Source organism: Eriocheir sinensis, chromosome 18, assembly GCF_024679095.1.
Source record: "Eriocheir sinensis breed Jianghai 21 chromosome 18, ASM2467909v1, whole genome shotgun sequence".
Classification (NCBI taxonomy): Eukaryota; Metazoa; Arthropoda; class Malacostraca; order Decapoda; family Varunidae; genus Eriocheir; species Eriocheir sinensis.
In genome coordinates, this window is record NC_066526.1 from 12493523 (window position 1) to 12520023 (window position 26501).

Sequence of the window (26501 nt, forward strand, 5' to 3'; positions counted from 1 at the left end):
TGTTTTTATTTTTTGTTGTGTAGGAAATATAATTGTTTTGGTGTGTTGTTTATTTTGATGGTTTTGTTTATAGTGATAGAAGAGGAATGTATTGGAATGTTGGCATGTGCGTGTGTATGTGTGTGTGTGTGTGTGTGTGTGTGTGTGTTTGGAAAGACGATCCTAAGCCACGGGGGCCAGAAACACACACACACACACACACACACACACACACACACACACACACACACACACACACACACACACACACACACACGAGGAAATCACACGAAATAAAGAGGAAAAAAGTGCAAGGGAAAGAAATAATTTGGAGCACCGTTTGGGAGACTTATTTCCTCTTCTTTTCCTCTTTATTTTCCCATTTTCTTTCCGCCCCATTCTCTTCTTCCTCCTTCCTGTTCGTCTTCCTCCTCTTCCCCTTTCTCAGTCTTATTTTTCTCCTCCTTCCACTTTCGTATTTATGGACCACCTCTTCTCTCTTCTCTCCCTCCCTCCTTCCTTCCTTCGTATTCCTCTTCCACCTCTTCTTTTTCCTTCGTCTTTTTTTTTCTCCTTCCTTCTTCCTTCCCTTCGTATTTTTCTTCCACTCCACTCTATTTTTTTTTCCTCCTCTTCCCTCCTTTATTCATTCCTCTTTCATCTCTTCATTCTTCTTTTTTCTCCCTCTTCCCTCCTTCCTTCCTTTGTATTCTTCATCCTCCTCTTCTTCTTCAGTCTTCTTTTCTTCTTCCTCTTCCTTTCGTTTTCTTCTTCCTACGTCTTTTCTTCCTCTTCCTCCCCTTCCTTCTTCCTTTTCTTCCTCTACCATTCTTCCTTCCTTCGTATGCCTCTTCCACTTCATCCTTAGTCTTCTCTTCTTCCTTCATACTCCTCCTCCTCCTCCTCCACCACCTCTCCCTTCCTTCCCTTTCCCTCTCGTCCTTCCTTCCTACTCCCTGTCAAAGAGGACGTGAAAAGGAAAGGAAAGGGACCCACAAAAACGTATCTACATAAACTACATTTCTTGAGATTGATCGCTACTGTTGCTCACCTTATTATTTTTAGTAGCGTGTGTGTGTGTGTGTGTGTGTGTGTGTGTGTGTGAACGTAAACAAGTGGGGGAAACACGTACCAGACTTGTTTATATTTTGTTAAGCGATAATTTATGGGAAGGCGAACGTGACTTGGGGAACGGAAAAAAAATAAATTGAGAAAGTCAGGTGAAGGAAAATAAAGGGAAGAAAAAATATATGAGTAAACAAAGAGTATACGAGGAAATAAATTCGACGCCGCTACATAAGAAAAAAAATTAAAGGAAAAAAGTGAAGGAAAAAAGTTTATATTTATGGTGAAGGATAAGATAGACGAGATTAGAGGAAGGAAAAAAGGAGAGGAAAGAAGGTCAATATATAAAGAAGGAGAAGGAGGAGGAGGAAAAGGAAGGAAGGAGAAGCTTGAGCAATAAGGAGATGAACGAGAGAGAGAGAGAGAGAGAGGAAAAAAGTAGAAAGGTAAACAGGATGAAAAGGTAACAGGAAACGAAGAGGAAATAGGAAAATGTTAATATTGATCTCGAGGGGAAAGAAGGAAAGGGAAAGGAAGAGAAAGGGAGGGAAGGAAATAGGGAGGGTAAGAGAAGGGAAAGGAAGGAAAGGGATTGGAAGTGAAGGGAAGGGAAGGATAGGAGATGAAGGGAAAGAAAGAGAAGAGGAGGGAAGGAAAGGAAAGAGAGGGGAAGGGAAGGGAAGGAATGGAAAGGGAATGGAAGTGAAGGGAAGAAAGAGTAGGGAAGGGAAGGAAAGAAAAGGGAATGGAAGTGAAGGGAAGGGAAGGAAGGGGAGCTGTGAATGTTAGATGTCAACCAGCGAGGAAAAATAAATAGAAAAATAAAAACTTTGATCGGTAATGGCGGGGAAAGAGGAGGAGAAGGGAGGAGAGGAGAGGGAGGGAATCTTATAGAGAGGGGGAGAGAGAAAGAGGAGGAAGAGGATGGAAGTTGGACACGTACCCAGCTGGAGGGGAGGAAAGGAGGGGAGGTTATGGTGGGGAGCGACACGCCCCAACCTCACGGGGAGCCAAGTTTGTAGGTGCCATGGGGGGTCTGGCGGTGGTGGTGGTGGCGGTGGTGATGGTGGTGGTGAGTGAGTGGAGAGGAAGTGGAAGGGAGAGATAGGAGAAGGGGAGAAATGGGAGGAGAGAAGGAAGGAGGAAGTGGGGAGAAGAAAGTGAAACGAAAGGGAGAGAAAAAGGGGAGGGGAGAGATAAGAGAAGGGGAGATATGGGAGGAGAGAAGGAAGGAGGAAGTGGGGAGAAGAGAGAAAGGCAAGCGAGAGAGAAAGGGGAGTGGATAAAGTTGAATGTAGAGAGATGGGAGAAAGGGGAGGAAGAGGAGAGAAAAGAGGAAGGCGAGGAGAGAAAGTGGAAGGGAGAAGAGAAAGTGGAAACGAGACAGAAGGGAAGGGAAAGAAGGTAGAAGGAAGAGATAGAAGAAGGGAAGGAAGAGAAGGAAGGGTCGGTAATATGTAGAGGAAAAATAGAAGGGAAAAAAAACATCTGGAATGGGAGGAAAGATGTGCTGTGTAATATCTTAGAGAGAGAGAGAGAGAGAGGTTGTGCCTGACATCTTTAAGCGTGAGCACCACACACTGACACACACACACACACACACACACACACACACACACACACACACACATACACACACCAGACTAAACATGTCGCCTTAAATAAACCCAAAAAATAATTACACCCTTCACTCAAATAACTTAAAAAAAACAAATTCACACTCGATCCCTTTTAAAGTACACGATTGCTGTTTACACGGATTCGAACCCTGCTCCACGTGTTCCCCTCAGCCAAGCAACCATGAATTATTTGGGGGGTTCTCGGAATGGTGTGTTTTGCGAGGCACGAAGGATGAGGAGTAGAGGAGTCACGTTTTATATATAGGTGGTGATGGTAGTGGTGGTGATGGTGATGGTGATGATGGTGTAGTTGGAGAGGAAGGGGAGGAGGAGAGGAAGTGGAAAAGAGAGATAGAAAGGAAAGGAAGGAGGAAGGAGAGAGGGAGAAGGAGAAGGTTTTGGTGATGGTGGTTGTTTTAGGAAAGAAAGTAGTAGTAGTAGTAGTAGTAGTAGTAGTAGTAGTAGTAATAATAGTAGTAGTAGTAGTAGTAGTGGTAGTAGTAGTAGTAGTGAGGGTTTACATACAGTGGGTTGCGTGGAACTAAAAAACACACACACACACACACACACACACACACACACACACACACACACAAGGATCACGTACTCACACCTGACACTCCTCCTCCTCCTCCTCCTCTTCCTCCTCCTCCTCCCTCCCTTTATCTCCCGTTCCCCTCTTTTTTCCTCTTCCTTTCGTCCCCTTTTCTCCCCCCTGCCTCCCATCTCTCTCTCTCTCTCTCTCTCTCTCTCTCTCTCTCTCTCTCTCTCTCTCTCTCTCTCTCTCTCTCTCTCTCTCTCTCTCTCTCACAAAACCCAGCGTGGAGGAACAGAGGGAGGAGAGAAGAGGATAAGAAAAGAATGCAGCTGCTCAATTTATGTGGAAGAGGAGAAGGAGGAAGAGGAGGAAGAGAAGGAGGAGGAGGAGGAGGAAGACGAAAGTTAGGTAGGAAGGAAGGAAGAAACGGGAAAAGAATGTGGATATGGAAGAGAGAGAGAGAGAAAAATAAACATCACGATATGAAAAGGGAAAGGAAAAAAAAAGGAGGAAGATTGAAGAGGAGGCGAAGGAGGGCAAAAAAAAAGAGGAAGAGGAGGAGGAGGAGAAGATTATGTCAGACTCCCCACAAGTCACTGCCAGGAGGTAAATACTGAATCGTGAGTCGCGGGGGTTGGCTGAGTGACGCATCCCCGGCCCCAGTTCGAGTCCCGTGAAGCCCCCAGCGACAGGTAGATGGTTACGGTGATGAGTCGGTTCGTGTACAGGTAAAGGGCGCTGTTAATTGCTGGTCTGACGTGCAGGTAAATAGTTGTGATGGTCGGTATGGGGAGCATTACAGGTAAAAATAGTTCCTGGTAGTGAAGGCTCAGGTGGACAGGTGTGGAGGTTAATTAGTGAAGGTTACAGGTGTGCTTAAAGGTAGGCAGACGTTAAGTAGAAGCAGGAATGTCTTTGTATGTTATTTTAAAGGTAATTTCTCTTAGGTTTTGCTTTGATGATATTTATAGGTACAGATATTGAGGTCATACAAGAGATAGATAGATAAATAGACAAATAGATAGATATATGATGTTGAAAGGTCTGATGGGTTTTTTTATAATTTTCTTGTATTTTTTTTATTTCTCTTAATCTTTACGCACATATTAAAGAACTTATAGGACAGACAGATAGAAAAAATAGATAAATAGTCACACGTAAAGGTAGATAGATAGAGAGATATAGACACAGAAAGGTAGATAGAGAGATAGATAGATAGTTCACAAGACCAGGTATACCATCATTCAAGACGTGACTCATAATTGAATATCGTGACAAAGAACATTCCAACGCGTCCTCCGCTCACCGTTACAACAACCTCGTCTTTCTTACTCTATTTTCTCATTCTCCGTCTCATTATGCGTCATCATTTAATCTTGTCACACTTCTTTTTTACCGAACTTCACTTGGCTCTCGCATCCTGCCTCGCCTCACCTGACTGGACTCCTCTTCCTCATAGCTTAGTTTAGTTTACGCGAGTTTTGATTGGCTGTTTAGTTTATGGGTACAGCTTGTGATTGGCTGTTTAGTTTATGGGTACGGATCGTGATTGGTCGGTTCCTGCCGCCTCTGCCTCTGATGGAAGGTAAACAAACAGTCCTTGCCGCCGCCTCCGTCTCCACCGCCGTTCTCAGAGCAAATGATTCATGTTTTCCTTTTCGGTGGTAAATTTACCCTTCTGAAGTATGTGTGGTCGAGGACGCTTCTTTACGCTTCTTTTCTCAGCGCAGCAAGGAACTCAAGGGCAAAGGCAAAGAAGATAACGAAAAAGCACTCTGATCACTGCTGCCTCAAACATATTTACCCTTCTGAAGCATGTGTAGGCGAGGACGCTTCTATACGCTTCTTTTCTCAGCGCAGCAAGGAACTCAAGGCCAAAGACAAAGAAGAAAAAGGAAAAACAAGTCCGCTATTACCCGCTCTCTTGAAAATGAATGAGTGGCCGATAGGGAGGTTAGTGTCGAAAGGAGAGATGTCTTGAATGAATGACCTGCTCTCTCGAAGATGAATGAGTAGCCAAAGGGAGGTCAGTGACGGAAGGAGAGGTGTCTTGACTGAATGAATGCAATGGAGGAGGGAGTCTTTCCTTCTCGTGTGTGTGAGCTGCGGCCCTGAACTGGATATGAAGCCATCGCGTCTCCTGAAAGACAAATTGGTTCACTTTTTTTTTACCTTCCACTTCCGCTTCTCCTCCTCAGCTTCCACCTTTCTTTCCACTTCCGGCCTTTTTAGTTTCTTTCCGCCCTAAATCCATTCCTTCCTTTCTCTTATTTTCTTCTTTCATATCTTTGCCTTCCATTTCCGTTCGATTGAGTGTTTTTCCCTTCTTTTATCCACTCTGATTCACATCCTTCGTTGACTTTATTTTCTTCTGATATTTTTTTATAACTTTCCACTTCCGCCCTCTTTGATTTTGCCCTGTTTTTCTTCTTCCACCCTGACTCACTTCCTTTACTTCTTTCTTCCTATTACCCTCTTTGATATTAATTTTTCTAACTTCTTTCTCTTCCGCTTCTCCTTTTCAGCTTGCACCTTTCTTTCCACTGTAGTGTATGCCCCCAACCCTTACCTTTAAATTTACCTTACCTTACCCTCCCTTCGTCTTACCCACGTGTGTTGTAGGTGACCTTTCCCCATGTCTTTCCCCTCCCTCCCCTATTCCTCCTCCCCTCTTCCCCTCTCACCCTCCCCGCCTTCTTACATCAAGTCCACAAATACCCCCAGACGGTTACCTTTCCTCTCCCCTTCCTTTCCCTCCCCTTCCCTTCCCTTACGTTCTCTCCCCTTCCCTTTACTTTAGCTTTTTTTCCCTTATTTTCCCTCCCTTCCCCTCCTCTCTTTTCCTCCTCTATACTTCTTTCCCATTCCCCTTCATCCTCTTTCCCTTAGTTCCCCTTCCCTCCCTTATTTTCCTCCCTTCTCCTCATCTCCCCTCTCTCTCATTTTTCCTGCTCCCCACACTTCCGTTTACCTATTCCCTTTTTCCCCCTAATCTCTTCCCCTCCTCATCTTTTCCCCTCCTCTCTCTCTCTTCCTCTTCTCTAAACTTCCTTCTTCCCCTCTCACTTCCGTTTACCTCCTCCTCCTCCCTTCCACAAACACTTCATCACTAATACTTTCTTTTTCCCCTTCCCCTTAAGTCTCCTCTTTTCCCCTTCTCTTTCCCCCTTCATCTTCTTTTTCCCCTCTTCTTTTCACCCTCCTGGAAGATATGTGACGTAGGTGTTATGGGAACCCCGGCCACACCCTTCCCTTCCTCCCCTCTCTACCCCCTCTTATCTTCTCTCTTCCCCTCTTTTTTCTCCTCATTTTTAGCTCTTCTTCTATACGCACGTCATATAGTATACCTTCCCCTCTTCCTCTTCTCCCTCTTCTTCTTCCTCTATTCTTCTTTCTTTCTTAGTCTTCTTGTTTCCTTATATAACTACCTCTCTCTCCATCTCTCCCTCCTCCTTCTCTTCCTCTTCTTTTTCCTTATTTTCTTCCTCCTTCCTCTTTTCGTAGCCACCATGTCTTCTTATATAACTACTTCTCTCTTCCTCTCTTCTTCCTCTTCTTCCTCCTCCTCTTCCTCCTCCTCTTCTCTCCCTCTCTAGTGCTATTATTCTTTTTTTCTGTTACCACTCTGTCTAATCTTTCTTTTCTCCCTCCCATTCTTTTTTTTTTCTCCTCTCAGCCTCTCTTTAGGGGGGGAGGGGGAGCTTAAGAGAACAGGCAGACGACCCTCTTCTCCCTTCTTCTCTCCCCTTCCTCTCTCCCTTCTCTCCCTTTCTCTCCCTCTCTCCCTCCCTCTACCTCCCCAATTCCTCGTTTATGTACATTTATTTCACATTAACATTCTTGTCTCCCTCTCTTTCCTCCCCTTCTTCCTGGTCCCTCCCTCCTCTCCTTCTCCTCCTCTTCTTCTTCTTCTTCTTCTTCTTTTTTCTCCTCCTCTACCTTTTCCCTTCTCAGTTCTCTCTTTCGTTGTCTTTCTCTTTCATTCTCTTTTGTTTCTCCTTCTTTTCCTCCTTATCTTTCCTTTCCTTCCCCCGTTTCTTCCTTCCCTCTCTCATACCTTCCTCCTCCTCCTCCTCCTCCTCCTCCTCCTTCCCTTCTTCTTCCTCGTCCCTTCTCTATTCTCTCTTTTGTTGTTTTTCTCTTTCATTCTTTTTTGTTCCTCCTTCTATTCCTCCTCATCTTCCCTTTCCTTCTTTCGCTTCTTTATTTCCTTTCTCATACTTTCATCCTCCTCCTCCTCTCCCTCTTCCTCCTTCTCTTAATCCTCATCTTCTTCCTCTTCCTCCTTCTCCGTCCCCTTCTATTTCTACTTTTCGTACTCCATATCCTCCTCCTCCTCCTCCTCCTCCTCTTCCTCCTAATCCTCATCTTCCTCCTCCTCATCCTTCTCCGTCCCCCTCTATTTCTACTTTTCGTACTCCATACCCTCGCCTCCTCCTCCTCCTCCTCCTCCTCCTCCTCTGTTCTTCGTGAGCGTCTCGTCGCCCCCCGTCGCGTCGCGGTCGCCCTCAATACCCGACAAAAAGCTTCCTCATGAGACGGATTCCTGTTGCCGTGGGGGGTATTTTGGGCGAGGCGGCGGTGGAGGTAGAGGTGGTGGAGGACGAGGCGGTGTCTTGCAGGGGCGCCTTGCAGGGAGGGCGTGTGGGTGTGACGCCGAATTTAGCGTCGTGCGTGCTGTGTTGTGCGACGCTCTTTTGTTTCAGGGACTTTTTTCGTGGTGAGCGCCTCGATATTTTGCTCCCGGCCTTTAGCAGTGTGTTTGGGGTTACTCTTAAGGGGGGCGAGTTAGTGTGTCTCGGTTGGTATTCTCAGTCACTTGTGTCTCTCATATCAATTACTTCCAAAAGTAAAAAAGAATATCAATCGGGTTCTCATGATTGTTTGGTAAGGTTCATAGTACAGAAGTAGGGTCAAACTACCACCAGGGTCATTATACTAGCCCTGGAAATGCCCGAAACTCCTACGAAAGCCTTGTCATATATGTACATTGGCGCCGAACTGTTTAAGAATGACCCCCGTGCCCTGCTGGTTTGTTTTTAAGGCAAGAACGCTTAAGAGAGATAAAGGGAGGAAGAGAGAGAGAGAGAGAGAGAGAGAGAGAGAGAGAGAGAGAGAGAGAGAGAGAGAGAGAGAGAGAGAGAGAGAGAGAGAGAGACAGGAGGGAAAGGAAGTCATCTCTAGTCTTCCCTGTTGTTTTGTGTGCAGTGACAGGATGGATATTTAAAGGAAGAGTAAACAGAAGAACAAGAAGGCAAGAGATAGAGGGAGAAAGGGAGACAGACATGAGAGAAAGGAAGTGATCTCTAGTCTTCCCTGTTGTTTTGTGTGCAGTGACAGGATGGATATTTAAAGGAAGAGTAAACAGAAGAACAAGAAGGCAAGAGATAGAATGAGAAAGGGAGAGACAGAAGGGAAAAAAGTGATCTCTAGTCTTCCCTATTGTTGTTGTGTGCAGTGATAGGATGCAGATTTAAAGGAAGAGTAAACAAGAAGGCAAGAGATACAGGGAGAAAGAGAGAGAGAGACAGGAGAGAAAAAAAAAGTCATCTCCAGGCTCCCCTATTGTTTTTGTGTGCAGTGATCCCAGGAAGAAAAATGAGAGGAAAGAGTAAGCAGTGGATAAGGGAATGGTTGATGAAGTAAGAAAAGCTATTGTGCGAGAAGATACTTAGTTACTTACAGAACTCAAAATTGAAAAGAGGAAAGAGGTAAAAAAAAAAAAGCCATTTCTCGACTGTGCTTTTGTTCTTTTTGTTGTTTTATTTTGTTTTTGTTTTAGGTAGGAACGTTCAGGGCCGAGAGAGAGAGAGAGAGAGAGAGAGAGAGAGAAAAAAAGCCATTTCTAGTCGGCCCTATCGGTGTTTTTGAGACCAGGAGCGTTTAGGGCTGAGAGAGAGGGAGCAAAAAAGAGCCATTTCTAGTCTAAACGCGACGGTTATGACGATAGTTGACTTGTTTACCTTCACGTGACAGACTTCTCTTCTTTTTTACCATTATTTTTAACACGTGGGTCGCGTAGGTTGACTCAGGATGGCAACGGAGCCCCAGACAGCCAGCCAAGGAGACGGTGAGGTAGCCTGGCTTAACCCTCTCAGTGCAGAAATGGAATATACTCGTTCAATACTTTTTTCGTTTCTTCTCATGCTTCATCAAATACCTCAATACCTACAAGAGACGGTGAAGTAGCCTGGCTTAACCCTCTCAGTCACCCTCGCAGTGCAGAAATGGAATATACTCGCTCAATATATGTATAGTCTTCATTTCTTAACATCCTTCATCAAATACCTCAAAACCTACAGGGCTAGAATCAGACTTTTAGTGGTAGATCTGACACACTTAGAGGATATTACAGAAGCGGGAAATATGAGTTCTAGATTTTGGGGGTGGATTTTAACATCACGACGGGTCTGACCATGAATTCTAATGACGCAATGAAAGGCTTAGGTCTATATCATACGTATCGGGCTCCAATTACGACTATTTTCAATGCCACAGAGAAGATCAACCGGGTGTTCTTAGGTGATTTTCTCGTTCATGGCGCAGAAGTAGGGTACAATTATCACTAGGATCAAGAAACAGTGTCCTTGAAATCACCAGGAACTTCTACGAGACGAACTGAGGAAGAAGAAGAAGGAAGAAAAGAAGAAGAAAGAGGAGGAGAAGAAGAAGAAGAAGCCGGGTACAACTATCACTAGGATCACAAAACAGTCCATGAAAACACCGGCAACTTCTACGGGAGGCTTTTAAAACAGGCGAATTGAGGTGCCCATACATTCTTCAGCTCCTCCTCGCCGCTGCCACGCCTCGAACACTGTAAAACTATCACTTGGATCAAATAATGGTCCATGAAAAACACCAGGAACTTCCACGAGAGGCTTCTTAATGAGGCGAACTGAAGTGCCGAGACGTTCTTCAGCTCCTCGGTCCGGCCAGGCCTCGAACATGCAACAGCCGGGAGCTATTTCTGCGAGGGGGTCCAGCGGCTCGGTTGATCCTCCTCCTCTGGTTCCTCCTCGTTGGCGGCTGATAACTAGCGTGCCTGAGGTGACGGGCGTGAGGAGTTATTGACCCGCGACGCTTTGAGGGTGCAAGACTGTGGGATTAAGGTTTAAGTAACGTGTATGGCGCCCGCTGACAGCCAAAGACGTGACGGAGTGTTAGTGGAGGTTGTTTGATCTGTGCTTTGCTTTCTGTGGTTCAAGTTTTTGTCCTCATTTTGTTTTGTAGCTTCCAAGGACGTGAGGGAGAGCGACTGTAGGTTACTTCATCTTTGTATCGCTTTTTTTCTTCTTCTCTCGACTTCGTGTTCTGGTTACGCTGCTTCTAAAGACGTGAGGGAACGCTATAGTGCTTAGGTTCTTTTGTCTTTGCTTTCATCTTCTAGTTTTTGTCCTTATTTTGTTTTGTAGCTAAAAGGCAAGAGGGAACGTCACTGTAGGTTATTTCATCTTTGTTTTGCTTTTTTCTTCCTCTCTCGACTTCGTGTTCTGGTTTTGTCACTTCCAAAGACGTGAGGGAACGCTATAGTGCTTCAGCTGTTTCGTCTTTGCTTTCATCTTCTCTAGTTTTTCTTCTCTTTTCCTTTGTTTTGTTGCTTCTGTCTTCCCGTTTTCTTACTTTTCCTTCTTTCATTTATGTTCTATGCTTTCCTTAGTACTTATTTCCATTATTTCCTTTGTTTGTTTGTAGTTTCGTTTCTTCACAGTATAGTTTCTCTCTTGTTCTTTTTCTTCTACTGTTTTGCTCTTCCTCCCTCTTTCATCTCCCCTTCCGTACTGCGTCAAATCCTTCCTCTCTCTCCTCTCCTCTCCCTTTCTGCATTGTTTATCCCTTCCCTTCTTCACCTCCCCTTCCCTTCTTGGTATCAGCATATACAAGAAGGTTGACTTTTCTGGCACCCTTTCTCCCTTTCTTTCCTTTTCCTTCCTACATTTTTCCTTTCCCTCCCTTCTTCCTTACCTTCCTTATCTTCTCCCTCCTTTATTTCCTTCCCTTTCTTCCCATTTTCTTCCCCTCATATCAGTACATGGAGGGTAACTTTCCTGCTTCCTTCCTTCCCTTTCTTTATCTTCTCCTTCCTGCATTTCTTTCCCTTCTTTTTCTCTTATATCAGCCAGTTTTGGGGAGATTTATGGGGTATCACTTTCTTCCCTGCCTTCTTTCCTTCCTTCCTTCCTTTCGTCCTATATCTTTTCCTTCCTGCACTTCTTTCCCTTCCTTTCCTTCTCCCTTTCCTCATATACCAGCACGTTTAGGGGGACGCACACGGGGGTATCACTTTCCCTGCCTCCCCTCTCCCTTCCCAAGACCACAGGACCGGCAGCGCCCTTGTGGTCAGCCTTACCGGAGGAAGTTGTGGCTGACTCTCGTTACCTCTTGCATCAGGTCTCGTAAGGCGATACCAGGACGCTGCCGCCGGTCACAAGTCGCCTCCTGGGATAGGCTCCGGGGCGCATTCTCAGACGCTCTTGGCTCTCACGATAAATAGTTCATAAGGCCACAAAGGAGATTGATCGGGGTGTCATGTTCGTTTTTTTCATGTTCACGTTGTAGAAACCTTGTCGAACTATCACCAGGGTCTTGAAACGACCAGTGAAAGTGCCCACAAGTACCTCAACGAAAGCTTTGACAAATATGAGTGTGTAAGGGTCATTCTTTTAATTATTTCAACACCTAGACACACGTATTTGACAAGGCTTTCATAGGAGTTACCACCCATGAAAGTCCCACAAGTACCTCAACGAAAGCCTCAACAAATATGAGTGTGTGAGATTCATTCTTTTAAACACTTCGACGTCTAGACACACATATTTAACAAGGCTTTCGTAGGAGTTTTTGGCATTTCCAGGGGTACTTTTCTGACCCCGGTGGTAGTTTAACACTTCTTCTGTACCATGAACCTAAGAACGCACCCATTAGAATCCGGTTGATCTCCACAAGTACCTCAACAAAAGCCTTAACAAATATGAGTGTGTGAGAGTCATTCTTTTTAACATTTCGACGCCTTAGCCCACATATTTGACAAGGCTTTCGTAGGAGTTTTTGGCATTTCCAGGGGTACTTTTCTGACCCCAATGGTAGTCTGACCCTTCTTCTGTACCATGAACCTAAGAACACACCCATTAGAACCCGGTTGATCTCCTTTTCGGCCTTTGGGAATAGATGATGTAAGAGACGGAGTGGAAGCTTCTGAGAACACCGATCTATTGGGGGGAGGTTAGTTCCTTCCTTCACTTCCTCCTCTTTGTCCCTTTTTCCTACGCCCCTCTTCTCCTTTATTTCTTCCCTCTTTTCCTTTTCTCACCTCCTCCCCTACGTCCCTCTTCCTCCTTTTGTCCTTTCTCTTCCTTCACTTCCTCCTTATAGTCATCCTCCCTCTCCTTTTAGTTCAATTTTCTTCTTCATCTTCTTCCTCCCGTCTCGCCTGATTCATACTCCCCCTGACCATCCATCGTCCCGTCAGGAGTGTCAGGCGGCGTAGGACAGCGCTGAGGGGGATTAGCTGACGCGGCTGACACACGCCTTCCTCCCCTCGCGAAAAAAAAGGAAAGAAAAATGCCTCGCCCTAACCTGACAAGGCTCGTTAGGGGAAAATTACTTAAGCCCGTATTTGGCAGCCTCGGAACTCACCTTATTTTCTTTCCATTTTCAGGTAAATTAGCAGAGCAAGGAGACGGCTGCCGTGAGTACCCCCAGAGAGAGAGAGAGAGAGAGAGAGAGAGAGAGAGAGAGAGAGAGAGAGTTTGTGTGTATGTGAATTTTTTTGTTTATATTTTCTCATTTTCTTTGCCTATACTATAAAATTTTCAACACTTCACGCTATGATAAGTAAAAAACAACATCCTTCCTTGACTAAACACTTCCTCCATTTGAACAGTTACGCAAAAACACCACAAAAACTTAAATAACTAAAGAAAGAAAAATCCAACCTTCATTTTATATCACAAGAACCTCAAACCACTATCTCAAGGAAGCTTTTTGTTATTTTTTTCCTTGATGGCTTGATTTTTGTATTCCTTTGTATACCATCGCTGTCTTTAACGTAATAAAACCAAGGATACCAAACAAAAAAATGAGACAAAAATAAGAAAACAAAAAATATAACATTCCAACCTTCATCTTAGACTATCAGAACCTCAAAACCACCACAGGGAAGCTTTTTTTTCGCTTACTTGATTTCGTGTGTTTCTTTTTGTTGCCTTTTACCACACAAAAAAAATAACCAAACGTAAAAAAAAAATATCACTCCAAACTTCAACCGCAAGAACCTCAAACCACCTCATCCAGAAACCTTTTAATTTGACTTAATTTTTTTTTTCATTTCTTTGTTATCTTGTCTCGTTATCACCTGTTATCACCCCATTACTGTTTGTTCTGTTTGTCCCGTCACTATTTTCCGTCTATTCCGTCCCGTTCACTTTCCCTCTTGCCGTCTTCTTGTCCCGTCCCCGCAGCGCCAGGTACAGGGAAGTATATTTCTTTTGTATTTCTTTATCTTACTGTCTCGTTTTCACCTGTAGTTTGTCCCATTACTCCTTGTTTTCTTTGTCCCGTCACTATTTTCCGTCCCTTCCGTCCCGTTCCGTTTCCCTTTTCCCGTCTTTTTGTCCCGTCACCGCAGCGCCAGGTAAAGGGAAGGATCGCCGCCTCTCCTCGGGACAGGCTCTCAGATTGCCCGCCCCGCCGCTCGTCCCTCCCCCTCGCTGCGTCCCTCCCTTCAGATACCCGCGGCCCCCACCACATCCTCGCCTCCATTAGCCTGATAGCATCCTCCCCCTCGTGTGTAGGGCAAAGCGGGCAAAGGACCTCGCCGCCTACCCATCACCTTGGTCTGCCTTTGCTGCCTCCTTCCTTTCTTCCTCCCTCCTCTTCTTTCTTCTCTGTACCTCTTCTTCTCTTCTGTATATTCCTCCTTCTGCTCCTGCATCTTCTTTAGTTCCTCTCTTTTGCCTCTTCTTTGTCTCCTGTTCGTTTCCTCTTTCCCTTTCTCTTCCTCTCCTCTCTTTTCCTCCTCTGTCTCCTCTCTGTTCCTTCTTCCCCTTTCTTCCCCTCCTCTCTTTTCCTCTTCGTTTCCTCTTTCCCTTTCTTCCTCTTCTCTCTTTTCCTCTTTTTCATCTCCTCTCCGTTCCTTCTTCCCCTTTCTCTTCCCCTCCTCTCTTTCCCACTTCTTCGTCTCCTCTTCGTTCCTACTTCCCCTTTCTTTCCCTCCTCTCTTTTCCTCTTCGTTTCCTCTTTCCCTTTCTTTTCCCCTCCTCTCTTTTCTTCTTATTCTTCTCCTCTTCGTTCTTCCTTCCCCTTTCTTCCCCTCCTCTCTTTTGCGTCCTCTTTGTTTCCTCTCTTTTCGTTTCTTCTTTCCCTTTCTCTCCCTCCGTTTCTGCGTCCACTGTTTCCGTACCTCCACCCATTTCCACTTTTCTTCCACTTAAGTTTACCTTCGTATCTCTCCACCTGTGTTCTATCATCACTTCCACTTATCCACTTCACTTCTACTTACGTTTATCGCATCCACTTTACCTGTTTCCACCTCTCCTCCATTTAGTCTCCACCTGTTTCCACTTCTCCAGCTATTTCCTCTTGTCTTCCTCCACTTCTCACCCGTGCTGCTAAATTATCGTACTCATCGCATTCATTTTCGTAGTTTCTGACCGATAACTAATGGAGAAAAGAGCGAAAGCCATCAATACTTAACAGTTTTTACGGTAACTTTAATTTTCGGTCGTTATTGATGTGGTCACGACGGTCTTGGAGCTTAAAGATGATAAATGCGATGTTCAAAGTACGACAATTTTGATGACACTGCACCTCACTCTCGTATCTTCCCACCTGACGTCCATTCTCGCTACTTCTTTTGTTTCCTTAAACCTATACATCTACCCACAGTTCCCATGCTTTCCCTTACCTGTCCCTCATCCAGTTGTGTTTCCCACCCTCACCTCGCCCCACCTGTCCTTCATCCTCACCACTTCTCCTTTTGTTTCCTTATATCTATACATTTACCTGCCGTTCCCATACTTTCCCTTACCTGTCCCTCATCCAGTTGTGTTTCCCACCCTCACCTCGTCCCCCACCTGTCCTTCATCCTCACCACTTCTTCACTTGCCTCCTTACACCTGTACAGTCACCTACCGTTTCCATGCTGTTTTCATTTTAGGCTATATACATATTTACCCAACGTTCCCATACTTTCCCTTACCTGTCTCTCATCCAGTTGTGTTTCCCACCCTCACCTTGCATCACACCTGTCTCCCTCACTACATCTTTTCATCGCCCGCTCTACATTCCTTCCCATTCTCCCACGAGGTCTTGTACGAGTGGCTGCATTTTTGTTGTTTTTGTGAGTCTCAGTTTTCAGTTTCAAGTGTGGTGTTGTTGATGGTCGTGTACGGTGTTATGTTTTCCTTGAACCTGCCAAAATGATCTTTCTATAGGCACTTTTTCTTTATTTTAGGTTAATCGTGTATGGTCTTATTGTTTGCCTTTCTTTCTCTCCTTTACGTTTCTTCCTTGCCTTTCCTGGTCCAGTTCCTGTTTCTCCTCCTCCTCTTCCTTCTCCATTGGCACTTTTTCCTTTATTTGAAGTTAGTCGTGTAGTATCTTATTGTTTTCCTTTCTTTCTCTCCTCTTACGTCTCTTTCTTGTCTTTCCTGCTGCATTTCCTTTTTCTCTCCTCCTCTTCCTTCTCATTAGACATTTTTTTCTTTAAATTAATCGCGTGTTGTTATTGTATTTCTTAACTTGCACAAAAAAACATCTTATAGGCATTTTTTCTTCTTTTATTTTCGTTGATAGTTCAGTAACGTTGCCATCAGTGCTACATTATGGCCAGGGTTCGAATCCAAGTCTCCTCTCAACTCCCTTACTTAAGTTCATATTTCCAAACAGGCATTATTTATTTTCATTTTCTTTGGGACCTCAGTAAAGTTGCCACCATTTAAACATTATGGCCCGGGTTCGAATCCTAGCCACCTCTCAATTCTCTTTCTTAAGTTCATAGGTCAAAACATTATACCACGCGTTCACAAGTCAATGATACGGAGATGAGCACCGCGGCAAAGCGTTCTGTTACGTGGATAGGGAGTAAGTGCATTCATTTGGGCACAGACAACTCCCTTACTTCAGTTCATAGGTCAAAACATTATACCACGCGTTCAAAAGTTCAATGATACGGAGATGAGCACCGCGGCCAAGCGTTCTGTTACGTGGATAGGGAGTAAGTGCATTCATTGGGGCACAGACAACTCCCTTACTTCAGTTCATAGGTCAAAAAACTATACCACGCGTTCAAAAGTTCAATGATACGGAGTTGAGCACCGCGGCAAAGCGTTCTGTTACGTGGATAGGGAGTAAGTGCATTCATTGGGGCACAGACAACTCCCTTACTTCAGTTCATAGGTTAAAAAACTATACCACGCGTTCAAAAGTTCAATGATACGGAGATGAGCACCGCGGCCAAGCGTCATGTAGCGCTGGTGGGGAGTAAGTGCATTCGCTGGTGCACAGACAATGGGTATTTTTAACCCCTTAAGTCACGCACTGCGCATCTTGGCACGCCTGTAGAATGTTCAACGTGAGGGACGTTTACATTGCCTTATAAACCTTCGCCTTCGCTGTAAGTCGCGTGGTGATAACATTCTAATTTTTACCATACTGTTCTTTTCCTTCTTTCCCTTTCTCTCTTTTGCCTCCCTAACTTGCTTTTCCTTTGCCCTAGCTCATTATTTTCCGTCCTTCGCCTTCAGTTCAAGTCGCGTGGTGATAACATTTTAATTTCTACCAGACTGTTCTTTTCCTTCTCCTTTCCCTTTCTCTCTCTTACCTCCCTAACTTGCTTTTCCTTTGCCCTAGCTCATTATTTTCCGTCCTTCGCCTTTAGTTCAGGTCGCGTGGTGATAACATTCTTATTTCTACCAGACTGTTCTTTTCCTTCCCTTCCTCGGCCCTTTTCACTCTTTTCCTCCCTCGTCTTCACTGTAAGTCTCGTGGTGATAACATTTTAATTTCTCTCATACCGTTGTTTTCCTTCTCCCTCTTTTCTTTTCACTCTCTCCTTCCCTCACTCTCTTTCTCTTCCCTTTTTCCCTTCTTCACTCATTTCCCTCTCTCGCCTTCGCTGCAAGTCTCGTGGTGATAACATTCTAATTTCTACCATACCGTTTTTTTTCCCTCCTTTTCTTTCCTTTTCACTTTTCCCTCCCTGGCTTTCTCTTCCTTTTCGCTCCCTTTCACGCGTCTTCCTTTCCTGTCCTCTTTCTTCCACTGTCAATCTCTTTCTCCTTCCTTCTTTTTTCTTAGTTTCCTTATCTGTCTCCTGTTCGTAGTGTTCAGCGAGTCGCACTAACTTAACGAACAACGATAAAAAAAACAGTGGACGTGGATATTCGAATGAGGAGATAATTCGTAATAATTTAGATTGCAGTAATGTCGTAGCTCGGAAATATATGGGGAATTAATTTATTTTGACGTTAATTATTACCGCCGTCACCGTCCCGACACCACGTCCTGGGGCAGCTCCCTTTGGTGCGTCCTCTCCATACACGAGAACACACGTAATAAATAGTCGTGTCTCCGAAATAAATGGAAAACATCGGTGGCGTGAAATTTTGTCACGACACTTTTTACTTTTTCGTTCCCGCGCGTCCTCGTGAGTTTGTTATTTGTGGTTATTTCGGGAAAGCTTCCGTCCATTCTTCTTGTTAATGGCCTGGAGACAAAAGACCTTTAAGCCGATCAGAAGGTACGTAACGTTAGTACTTTAGGCCTAGTGGGTATTGGTTTCCTGTCTGCTCCCTCCCCCTTCCCTCCCTCCCACCCCCCTTTTCCATCTCCCTTTCCCTTCCCTCCCCGCCCTTTCCCTCTTTTTCCCTCCTTCTGCTCCTCCCTACTCTCTCCTGCCTTCCCCTCTTCTTCCTTTTCTCCCGTCTTCCCTTCTCTCTCTCTCCTTCCATCTCCTCTCCCCTTCCCTCGTTTCTTCCATCTCTCTCCTTCCCTTCCCTCCCCTCTCTCCTCCTTGCCTCACTGCCGTCTCCCCCTTTCCTCCCCTCTCCCCTTCCCTTGCTCTCACCTCTCCCCTCTCCTTTCCCTTCCCTTACCCACCCTCTCTTCCCTCCCCCCTCTCCCTCTTTCCCTCCCTTCTGAAGACAATGAGAAACACGTTTTCACCTTTTTTTTTCATAACAGAGCGACAGGAAGTGAAGAAAGGAAGGAAAAAAGGTTGGAAGAAAATACGGATTAGCAGAAAGAGGGTTGAAAAAACAGTAAAAGGAAATATAGGAGGAAAAAAAACGAACGGAAGAAAGGAATAAAGGAAGTTAAACAGGAAAGAAGAGAGGAAGCAAACAAGGATATAAAAAGGAGGGTAGGAAAGAATAATTTAAAAGGAAACAGAAACAGAAGAAAGGAAATAAGGAAATACGATAAAAAAAGTAATTCAATAAAAACTTGAAAAAAATAGAATTGGAGAAGGGAAAGGAGTATAGACGAAGCCATTTAAATAACCGTAACCATAAAAACAAAGGAGGAAAAGGAGAAAGAGAACCAAGAGTAGGAGGAGGAGAAGCGTAATCAACCCCACGGCCGGCCAATAATATCAAGTGTCGACCCAATTCAGTGGCAGGAAGCAGTTCGACACCCAACGCCGGGAGGAGAGGGCGAGAGTGTGTGCCGCGGGGAGATGCGAGAGCGATACGGGGATCAGGGCGAAGGGAGAGGAAGGAAGGAGGAGGAAGAGGGAGAGGAAGATTGGTGGCGGAAGGAGGGTACAGGGCAAGGAAGGAAGAAGAGGAGAAAGGCTGGAAAAGGGAGATGATAAAGAAGGGAGATAAAGGCATGGAGTAAGAAAGGTTTAAAGGGAAAAAGAGGAGGAAAGAATTAATACAAGGAAATGAGAAGAGAAAGGGAGAGGGAGAAACGTAAGAAAAGTGAGGAAAAAGAAAGGAGGAGAAAGAGAAGGGCAGTAAAGGAGGAAGAATGAGATGGAAGAAGAGAAAGGCGGTAAAGAAAGAAGGGAGATAAATTATTGGAGGAAAAGGAGAGAGAAAGAAGGACTAGGAATAAAAATAGTAAGCTCGAAATTAGGAAAAAATAAAGAGGAAGGCAATGAAGGAGGAAGAATGAGATACGGGAAGAGAAAGGCGGTAAAGAAAGAAGGGAGAGAAATCATGGGAAGAAAAGGAGAGTGAGGAGAAGGAAAAAAGGACTAGGAATAAAAATAGCAAGCTCGAAATTAGGAAACAATAGAGAAAGTAAAGAAGTCAATAAAGGAGGAAGAGAAAGGCGGTAAATAAAGAAGGGAGATAAATTATTGAAGGAAAAGGAGAGTGAGAAGAAGGAAAGAAGGACTAGGAATAAAAAAAAGTTCGAAATTAGGAAAAAAATGAAGAGAAAGTAAAGGAAGGAAGGAGTGACCCATCTCGCGCCTCAGGAAATGCTTCTCCCCACACCTGAATACTAATGAGACTATTCCGGATCAACACCAGGTAAAGGAAGGCTTGCAGTGACGTCAGGTGTGTGGGAGGGAGAAGGACGAGGTCATAGGTGGGTCTCATATATAAGGTCACGTGTGGAGTTGGGTAAGATCAGGTGTTATATAGACTTGTCTGAGATCACGTGTGGACTGGGGCATGGCCAGGTACAGACAGGTAAGATCAGGTGTGGACTAGGGTTAGGTCAGGTATAGACAGGTAAGACCATGTGTGGAGTCATGTAAGAGCAGGTTTGGACTAGGTAAGGTCATGCTTGGAGACGTGTATGAGGTCAGGTTTAGAATCAAGTAAGGTCAGGTCATAATATAATAAGGTCATAAAGTCGTGCATAAGGTCAGGTTTGGAGTCGTGTATGAGCTCAGGTTTGGAGTCGTGCTAGGTCAGGTTTGGACAAGATAAGGTCAAGTTTGGATGTGGACAAGATTGATCATATGTAGAAGGGGTTAAGACCTTTCCATATGAGTAGCGGGCCTTTTTTTTTTTTTTTTTTTTTTTTTTTTTGAACTGTTTCCTCTGTTGTAAAAAAAATGATCACCTTTAGACTAAGATTACGTCATGTGTGTACCTATTACCTTGTGTGGTGGCAGGCGAAGTCAGGTGTGTCGTTCTCAGGTATAGCTTAGTCTGCGTGACGTCAGGTGTTGATCCGGCGACAGTTCAGGTGTGTGGGAGGGACAGGTGTGACAGCATATCAAGTGACTTTCTCCCCTAAACCCATTTGCATAACCTTGAATAAAATTGTAGGGGCTCGATTTTCGTTTGCTTTATTTTTTTCTTTTTCTCTTTTTTATTTTTTGTTCTCGATTTTCGTTTTCTTTATTTTTTTCTTTCTTCTTTTTTTGTTTCTAGTCTCCGCGTCCCTTCATCCTAATACCCAGACCTTGTTTTCTGGATTTATTTATACATTTATTTATTGCATCAGATTGAGTGAAGTTTTAGAGATTCAATTTTCGTTTCTATTTTATTTTTTTATTTTGGTTTACTTTATTTTAGTCTCCCTTTCCCTTCATCCTAATACTCAGACCCTTGTTTTGTGTATTTATTTATACATTTATTTATTGCATCAGATTGAATAAAGTTTTAGAGGTTTAGTTTTCTTTCTTTTTTTTCCCATTCCCTTCACTCTAATACCCAGACGCCGTTTTCTTTACTTTTCTTTATATTTTCTTCATCTGTTGCTTAAGACTGAATAAGACTAAGGGGGTCAATTTTCCCTTTTTTTATTTGTTATAGTTTCCCTTCGTCTTATATTACCCGGACGCCGTTCTCTTCTTCTGTTTATATATTTACTTATTTATTTATCCATCTGTCTGTGTATTCCAAAAGATTAAATAAATTTGTAGGAGTTCAATTTCCTTTTTTTCCTTTTTTTGTCTTCGTTTCCCTTCAACAACCTGTTACCCAGACCCGTTTTCTTCATCTTTATTTATTTATTTATTTCATACATCGTATAAGACTGAATTCCAAAAAAGTGTAGAGGTTCAATTTGCTTTCCAGTCATTCTTTTCTTTTTTCTTTTCCTTTTTTTCAGTCTCCCTTTCGCTTCATCCTATTACCCAGACGTCATTTTTTCTCCCTCTCTCTATTTATCTATATTTTTACCAAAGGGGCGGCGTCGTAAGGGCGAGGCGCAGGTTCGTGTACGCGGTAAAAAACGACCGTAAAGTGGCGGCCTTGGATACACTGATGTCACCCCTGAAGCCTGTATTTGTGTGCCTGGTTTAAAATATTAGTTTCCCCTTCACTTCCCATTTTTTTTTCTCATGTCTCGGTTACCCATATTTTGCCTCTTTCCTTTCCTTTCCTTTCCTCCCACATGTTTATTTCCCTTCCTGTCTCATTACCTCCCTTTCCCTTTCTCTTTCCTCATCTTGTTTCCCTCTCCCCCTTTCTCTTCCTTTCTCCTGTCTGTTGCTCGGTTACCCATATTTTGCCTCTTTCCTTTCCTTTCCTTCCTTGTCCTTTCTCCCTCATGTTTATTTCCCTTCCTGTCTCATTACCTCCCTTTCCCTTTCTTTTTCCTCATCTTGTTTCCCTCTCCCCCTTCCTCTCCCTTTCTCCTGTCATTTCTCACTTCTTCCCTCCCCTTTTTTCTTGTCTTCCTCCTTTCCTTTATCTTTCTCTCCTCATTTTCCACATTCTTCCCTCCCTTTCTATCATCTTTGTCCTTTCCCCTCTCGTCTTCTCTTCCTTTCCCTTTCTCTCTTCATACTTCTCCTCCTCCTCCTCTTCCCTTATACATTTGTCGTCTCAAAGTTCTGTTATCTATTCCTTCCATCCATTCATCTTTATTTATATCGCCCCTTTCTCTTCCTCCTCCACCCCCTCCTCCTTCTTCTGTGGCTTCCCTAAGAGGAGGAGAAATTCACGGTTGTTTTCCTCATTAAGGGCAAGAGCAGAGGACGCGGTCACAACAACAACCCGCCGCTGACCATTCTCTCGAGGCGACACACTTAGCGGCCTTTTAACTTATGTGTGTTTGTAGGGGGAAGGGGGAAGGGAAAGGAGGGGGAGTGTGTGTGTGTGTGTGTGTGTTAATGAAGGGACCGTTTAATGCAAGGATAGATGCATGAATAGATTTTCTTCTTATTTTTTCGACATATTCTGTTTGTTTCTTGTTTTATTTTCTTCTGTGAATGTAAAGAGTTGATTTTTTCTTCTTTTCCTCGTATTTTTTTAAGGGTTGTTGTTTTCCTTTCCTTCTCGTGTAAAATAGTTGTTTGTTTTCTTTTTTATATCTGTTGTTGTTTTTTATTTCCTTCACACATGTTAGGTAACTGAGTTTTTTATTCTTTTTTATATTCATTTCTATATTTCGTCTCATTTTTCGCATGTAAGGTAATTGAGTCTTTTTCTTTTCTTTTTCATTCTTTTTATATTCATTTTTTTTTCTATTTGATTTACTTCTTCATATGTAAGGTAATTGAGGTTATTTTTTCGTCCTTTATGCCCTTTTTTTTGTTGTTTGTTTGTTTTTCCGTATAATTTAGTTTCTCCTCTTCCTCTTCCTCCATGTTCTCTTCCCGCTCTTTTCTCGTCTATAATAATCTCTCAGCCTCTCCATCATCTTGTTAGTTTTCCTCTCCTATTTTCCTTTTTCATTTCTCAAGGTTAGTTTATCGACCCTTCTCTTCCTCCTCTTCCTCCATGTTCTCTTCCCGCTCTTTTCTCGTCTCTAATAATCTCTGTCTCTCCATCATCTTGTTAGTTTTCCTCTCCTACTTTCCTTTTCATTTCTCAAGGTTAGTTTATCGACCCTTCTCTTCCTCCTTTTCCTCTTCCTCCATGTTCTCTTCTCGTTCTTTTCTCGTCTATAATAATCTCTGATCCTCTCTACCATCCTGTTAATTTATTTTCTTTTCCTACTTTCCTTTTTCCATTCCTCAAGGTTAGTTTATCGACCCTCGTTTTTACTTTCCTCGTATATTTTCCTTCTTTTTATTAGGATTATCTATCTGGGTTAGGCCTTTTAAATGTGTGTGTGTGTGTGTGTGCGTGTGTGTGTGTGTGTGTGTGTGTGTGTGTGTGTGAGAGAGAGAGAGAGAGAGAGAGCATCTGCATATTTCACTTTCACGTCGTTTGCTCTGTTTACACTTTCTCTTTCACTCTCACTCTTTTTCCTCCCCTCCTCTCCCTCCCTCTCTCCACCCCACACACATATGCATAAACTCCCTTCACGGTCCATCTCTCTCTCTCTCTCTCTCTCTCTCTCTCTCTCTCTCTCTCTCTCTCTCTCTCTCTCTCTCTCTCTCTCTCTCTCTCTCTCTCTCTCTCTCTCTCTTCCACCCCACAACCTAGTGTATTCCTAACCCATTAATTTCCATTCGTACGCCATTCACACTTCACCAGCGTCCATTCCCTCCCCTTTCCCACCCTCCCTTCCCTTCCCTTCCCCTCCCTTCCCTCCCCTCCCCTCCCCTCCGTTCCCTTCCTTCCCTTCCCTTCCCTCCTAGCCCTTCTCTTTCCCTCCCTTCTCTTCCCCTCCCTTCCCTTCCCTTCCCCTCCCTTTTTAACTAAACCATCGCCCATTGATCGAAATTTTGTCTCCTCTCCCCTCTGTTTCCCCTCCTCTTCCTCCTCCTCCTCTTCCATCTTTTTTCTCCTCTCTTGTGTCTGTCTCCCTCTCCTCCTCTCTTTCCCCTCGCTTTCTCCTGTTTCCCTTCTCCTTTTTCTTCCTTTCCTCCTTCTTTCTCTTTTCCCCTCTCGTTCTCGTGTTTCTCCTCTCCTTCTCCTGTTTCCCTTCTCTCTTCTCTCTCTTCTCCTCTGCTTCCCTCCTCCTCTATTTCCCCTCGCTCTCCTATTTCCCCTCTTCGTGAGTTCAAGGAAAAAGCGAAAGTGAGAAGGAGAGGGAGAGGGAGAGAGAGGAGTCACGTTAGCTCCGTATGTGCAAATCGAGGGAAAGAGGAGAAGAGAGAGAAGAGGAGAGGGAGAGGAGGAGGAGAGGGAGAGATAGGGAGGTAAAAACTAAACACTGAGGAGGGACTGGATCGGAGGAAAGTGAGGAAACGTGTCAAGGCTGGAGGGAAAGGATTATAGGGAGAGAAAAAAAAGAGTAATGTGTGTTTAGGAGAGAGAGAGAGAGAGAGAGAGAGAGAGAGAGAACCGGTTTGCATATTGATTAAGAACCTTTTCATACCAACTGGTTTTGTGTGTGTGTGTGTGTGTGTGTGTGTGTGTGTGTGTGTGTGTGTGGAGGAAGAGAAGAAGGAAAAGGGATAAAGTAGGGAGATAGACGAGGTGAGAGAGAGAGAGAGAGAGAGAGAGAGAGAGAGAGAGAGAGAGAGAGAGAGAGAGAGAGAGAGAGAGAGAGAGAGAGAGAGAGAGAGAGAGAGCATGTTACCTGAAGCGACAAGAGGAAATAGCGACGAAATTGGTTACATACTGGAACGTGCTTCTCCCTCCTCTCTCTCTCTCTCTCTCTCTCTCTCTCTCTCTCTCTCTCACACACACACCCACTCAAAACACTTCTAAAACAACAACAAAAAACGATTACAAACAAAAAAAAACAAAAAACAAAAGCTAGAAAAAAAGAAGAAGAAAAGGAGAAAGGAAGGAAGCTGATGATGAAAGGAACAAGAACAAAGAACAAAGATAAGATAATGAAGAGGAGGAGGAAGAGGAGGAGGAGGAGGAGGAGATAAGAACAACACAAAAAATTAAAAAAAATAAAAACATGAATATTGAACGAAGAAGCGAAGCGAAGGAGAACCGGAGAGAGAGAGAGTGAGGGACAAGAAGTGTGTGTGTGTGTGTGTGTGTGTGTGTGTGTGGAGAGTGAGTCATAAGGAAGTGTGGGAAGTGTGGAAGTGTGACGTAGCTATAGGTGAGGATGTGGGTGGGTGTGGGTGTTAGTGTGACGTGGATATCAGTGTGGGTGTGACTGGGAGTGTGGCTTGGGTATGGGTGAGTGTCTGCAGGGGTGGGTGTGAGACTAACGTGTATGGTATAAAGAAATGGTGTTGGTATACGTGTGGATGACGTGTATCCATCAGTATACGTATAAGTGTTTCTGTGGGTGTGTTTACGTGTGGGTGTGGTCAACGTAGTGTGAATTGTGTGGATATACGCGCAACATGACGTGTCTATCAGCATGTGTTTTCGTGTTAGCTGGACTGTGAATATGTTTGCGTGTGGGCGTGGGTGAGGGCGTGGGTAAGGTCGTGGGTGTGGGTGTGGGTCTGAATCTAACATGGTGTAAATTGTCTTGTTAAACGTGTAATGTAACGTGTCTATCAGCATGTGTTTTCGTGTTAGCTGGACTGTGAATATGTTTGCGTGTGGGCGTGGGTGAGGGCGTGGGTAAGGTCGTGGGTGTGGGTCTGAATCTAACGTGGTGTAAATGGTCTTGATAAACGTGTAATGTAACGTGTCTATCAGCATAAGTGTTCCTGTTAGTTGGGCTGTGAATATGTTTGCGTGTGGGCGTGGGTGAGGGCGTGGGTAAGGGCGTGGGTGTGGGTGTGGGTCTGAATCTAACGTGGTGTAAATGGTCTTGATAAACGTGTAATGTAACGTGTCTATCAGCATAAGTGTTCCTGTTAGTTGGGCTGTGAATATGTTTGCGTGTGGGCGTGGGTGAGGGCGTGGGTAAGGTCGTGGGCGTGGGTGTGGGTCTGAATCTAACATGGTGTAAATTGTCTTGATATTTGTGTAATGTAACGTGTCTATCATCGTAAGTGTTCCTGTTAGTTGGGCTGTGAATATGTTTGCGTGTGGGCGTGGGTGTGACGTGGATATATGGGCGTGGGTGTGGGCGTGGTGGGGTTCGGGCATCCGGTTCCAAGCACAGCCCAAGGAGACGTGATGGGGGTTGAGATGGAGGCTTCGTCACTCCCTCACTTCGGCCCCTCACTTATCATCTTTCAACCCGTCATTATCTCCTTAGCGTTTGAGTTGATGGGAGTTGATTAGGGTTAAGTTAGTGGATTAAGGTGTTTTCTTTACCATCATCATCACCATCATCACCATCGGCTCACTATTCTTGTCCTCGGCTGTTGAGGTGTTGCTTTCATCCCTCGACCTTGAGACCGGTATGTTAGGTGCCTGGTGGTGGCGCCTGGGTGGATGGGTGCCTCTCAGCGTGGCACTACCCCCCCCCCACACACACACCCTCCCCAGACTCCCCCACCGTTCACCTTCCCTTCCCCACCCTTCCCTACCCTTCCCCAGCCTTCCCCACCAACCGTCATTCCTCCACCACGTCTCCTGCCTCCCCGAACATCCCCCTCCTCTTCTCCCACGTCCCATCTTCCCTCCTTCCCTTCCCCCTCCTTCCCCTCTCTTCCCTACCAACCACCTTGCCTTCCCCCACCATCC

At 44.5% G+C, this 26501-nt stretch overlaps 1 protein-coding gene across 3 annotated transcripts in view; it reads left to right on the forward strand.

Moving 5' to 3' along the window:
* The window catches only part of LOC127000308 (protein TANC2-like), a 100315-nt gene that overhangs the window by 23010 nt on the left and 50804 nt on the right, over positions 1–26501 (forward strand). The window contains exon 1 of one of the 3 annotated variants that reach the window (XM_050863868.1): positions 12745–12886. The exons of the other annotated variants lie outside the window; for them this stretch is intronic. Coding sequence (XP_050719825.1) covers positions 12760–12886 — 127 coding nt within the window. The 5' untranslated portion in view covers positions 12745–12759. Of the gene's footprint in view, positions 1–12744; positions 12887–26501 lie in introns of those variants that run through there. 3 annotated transcript variants of the gene reach the window in all.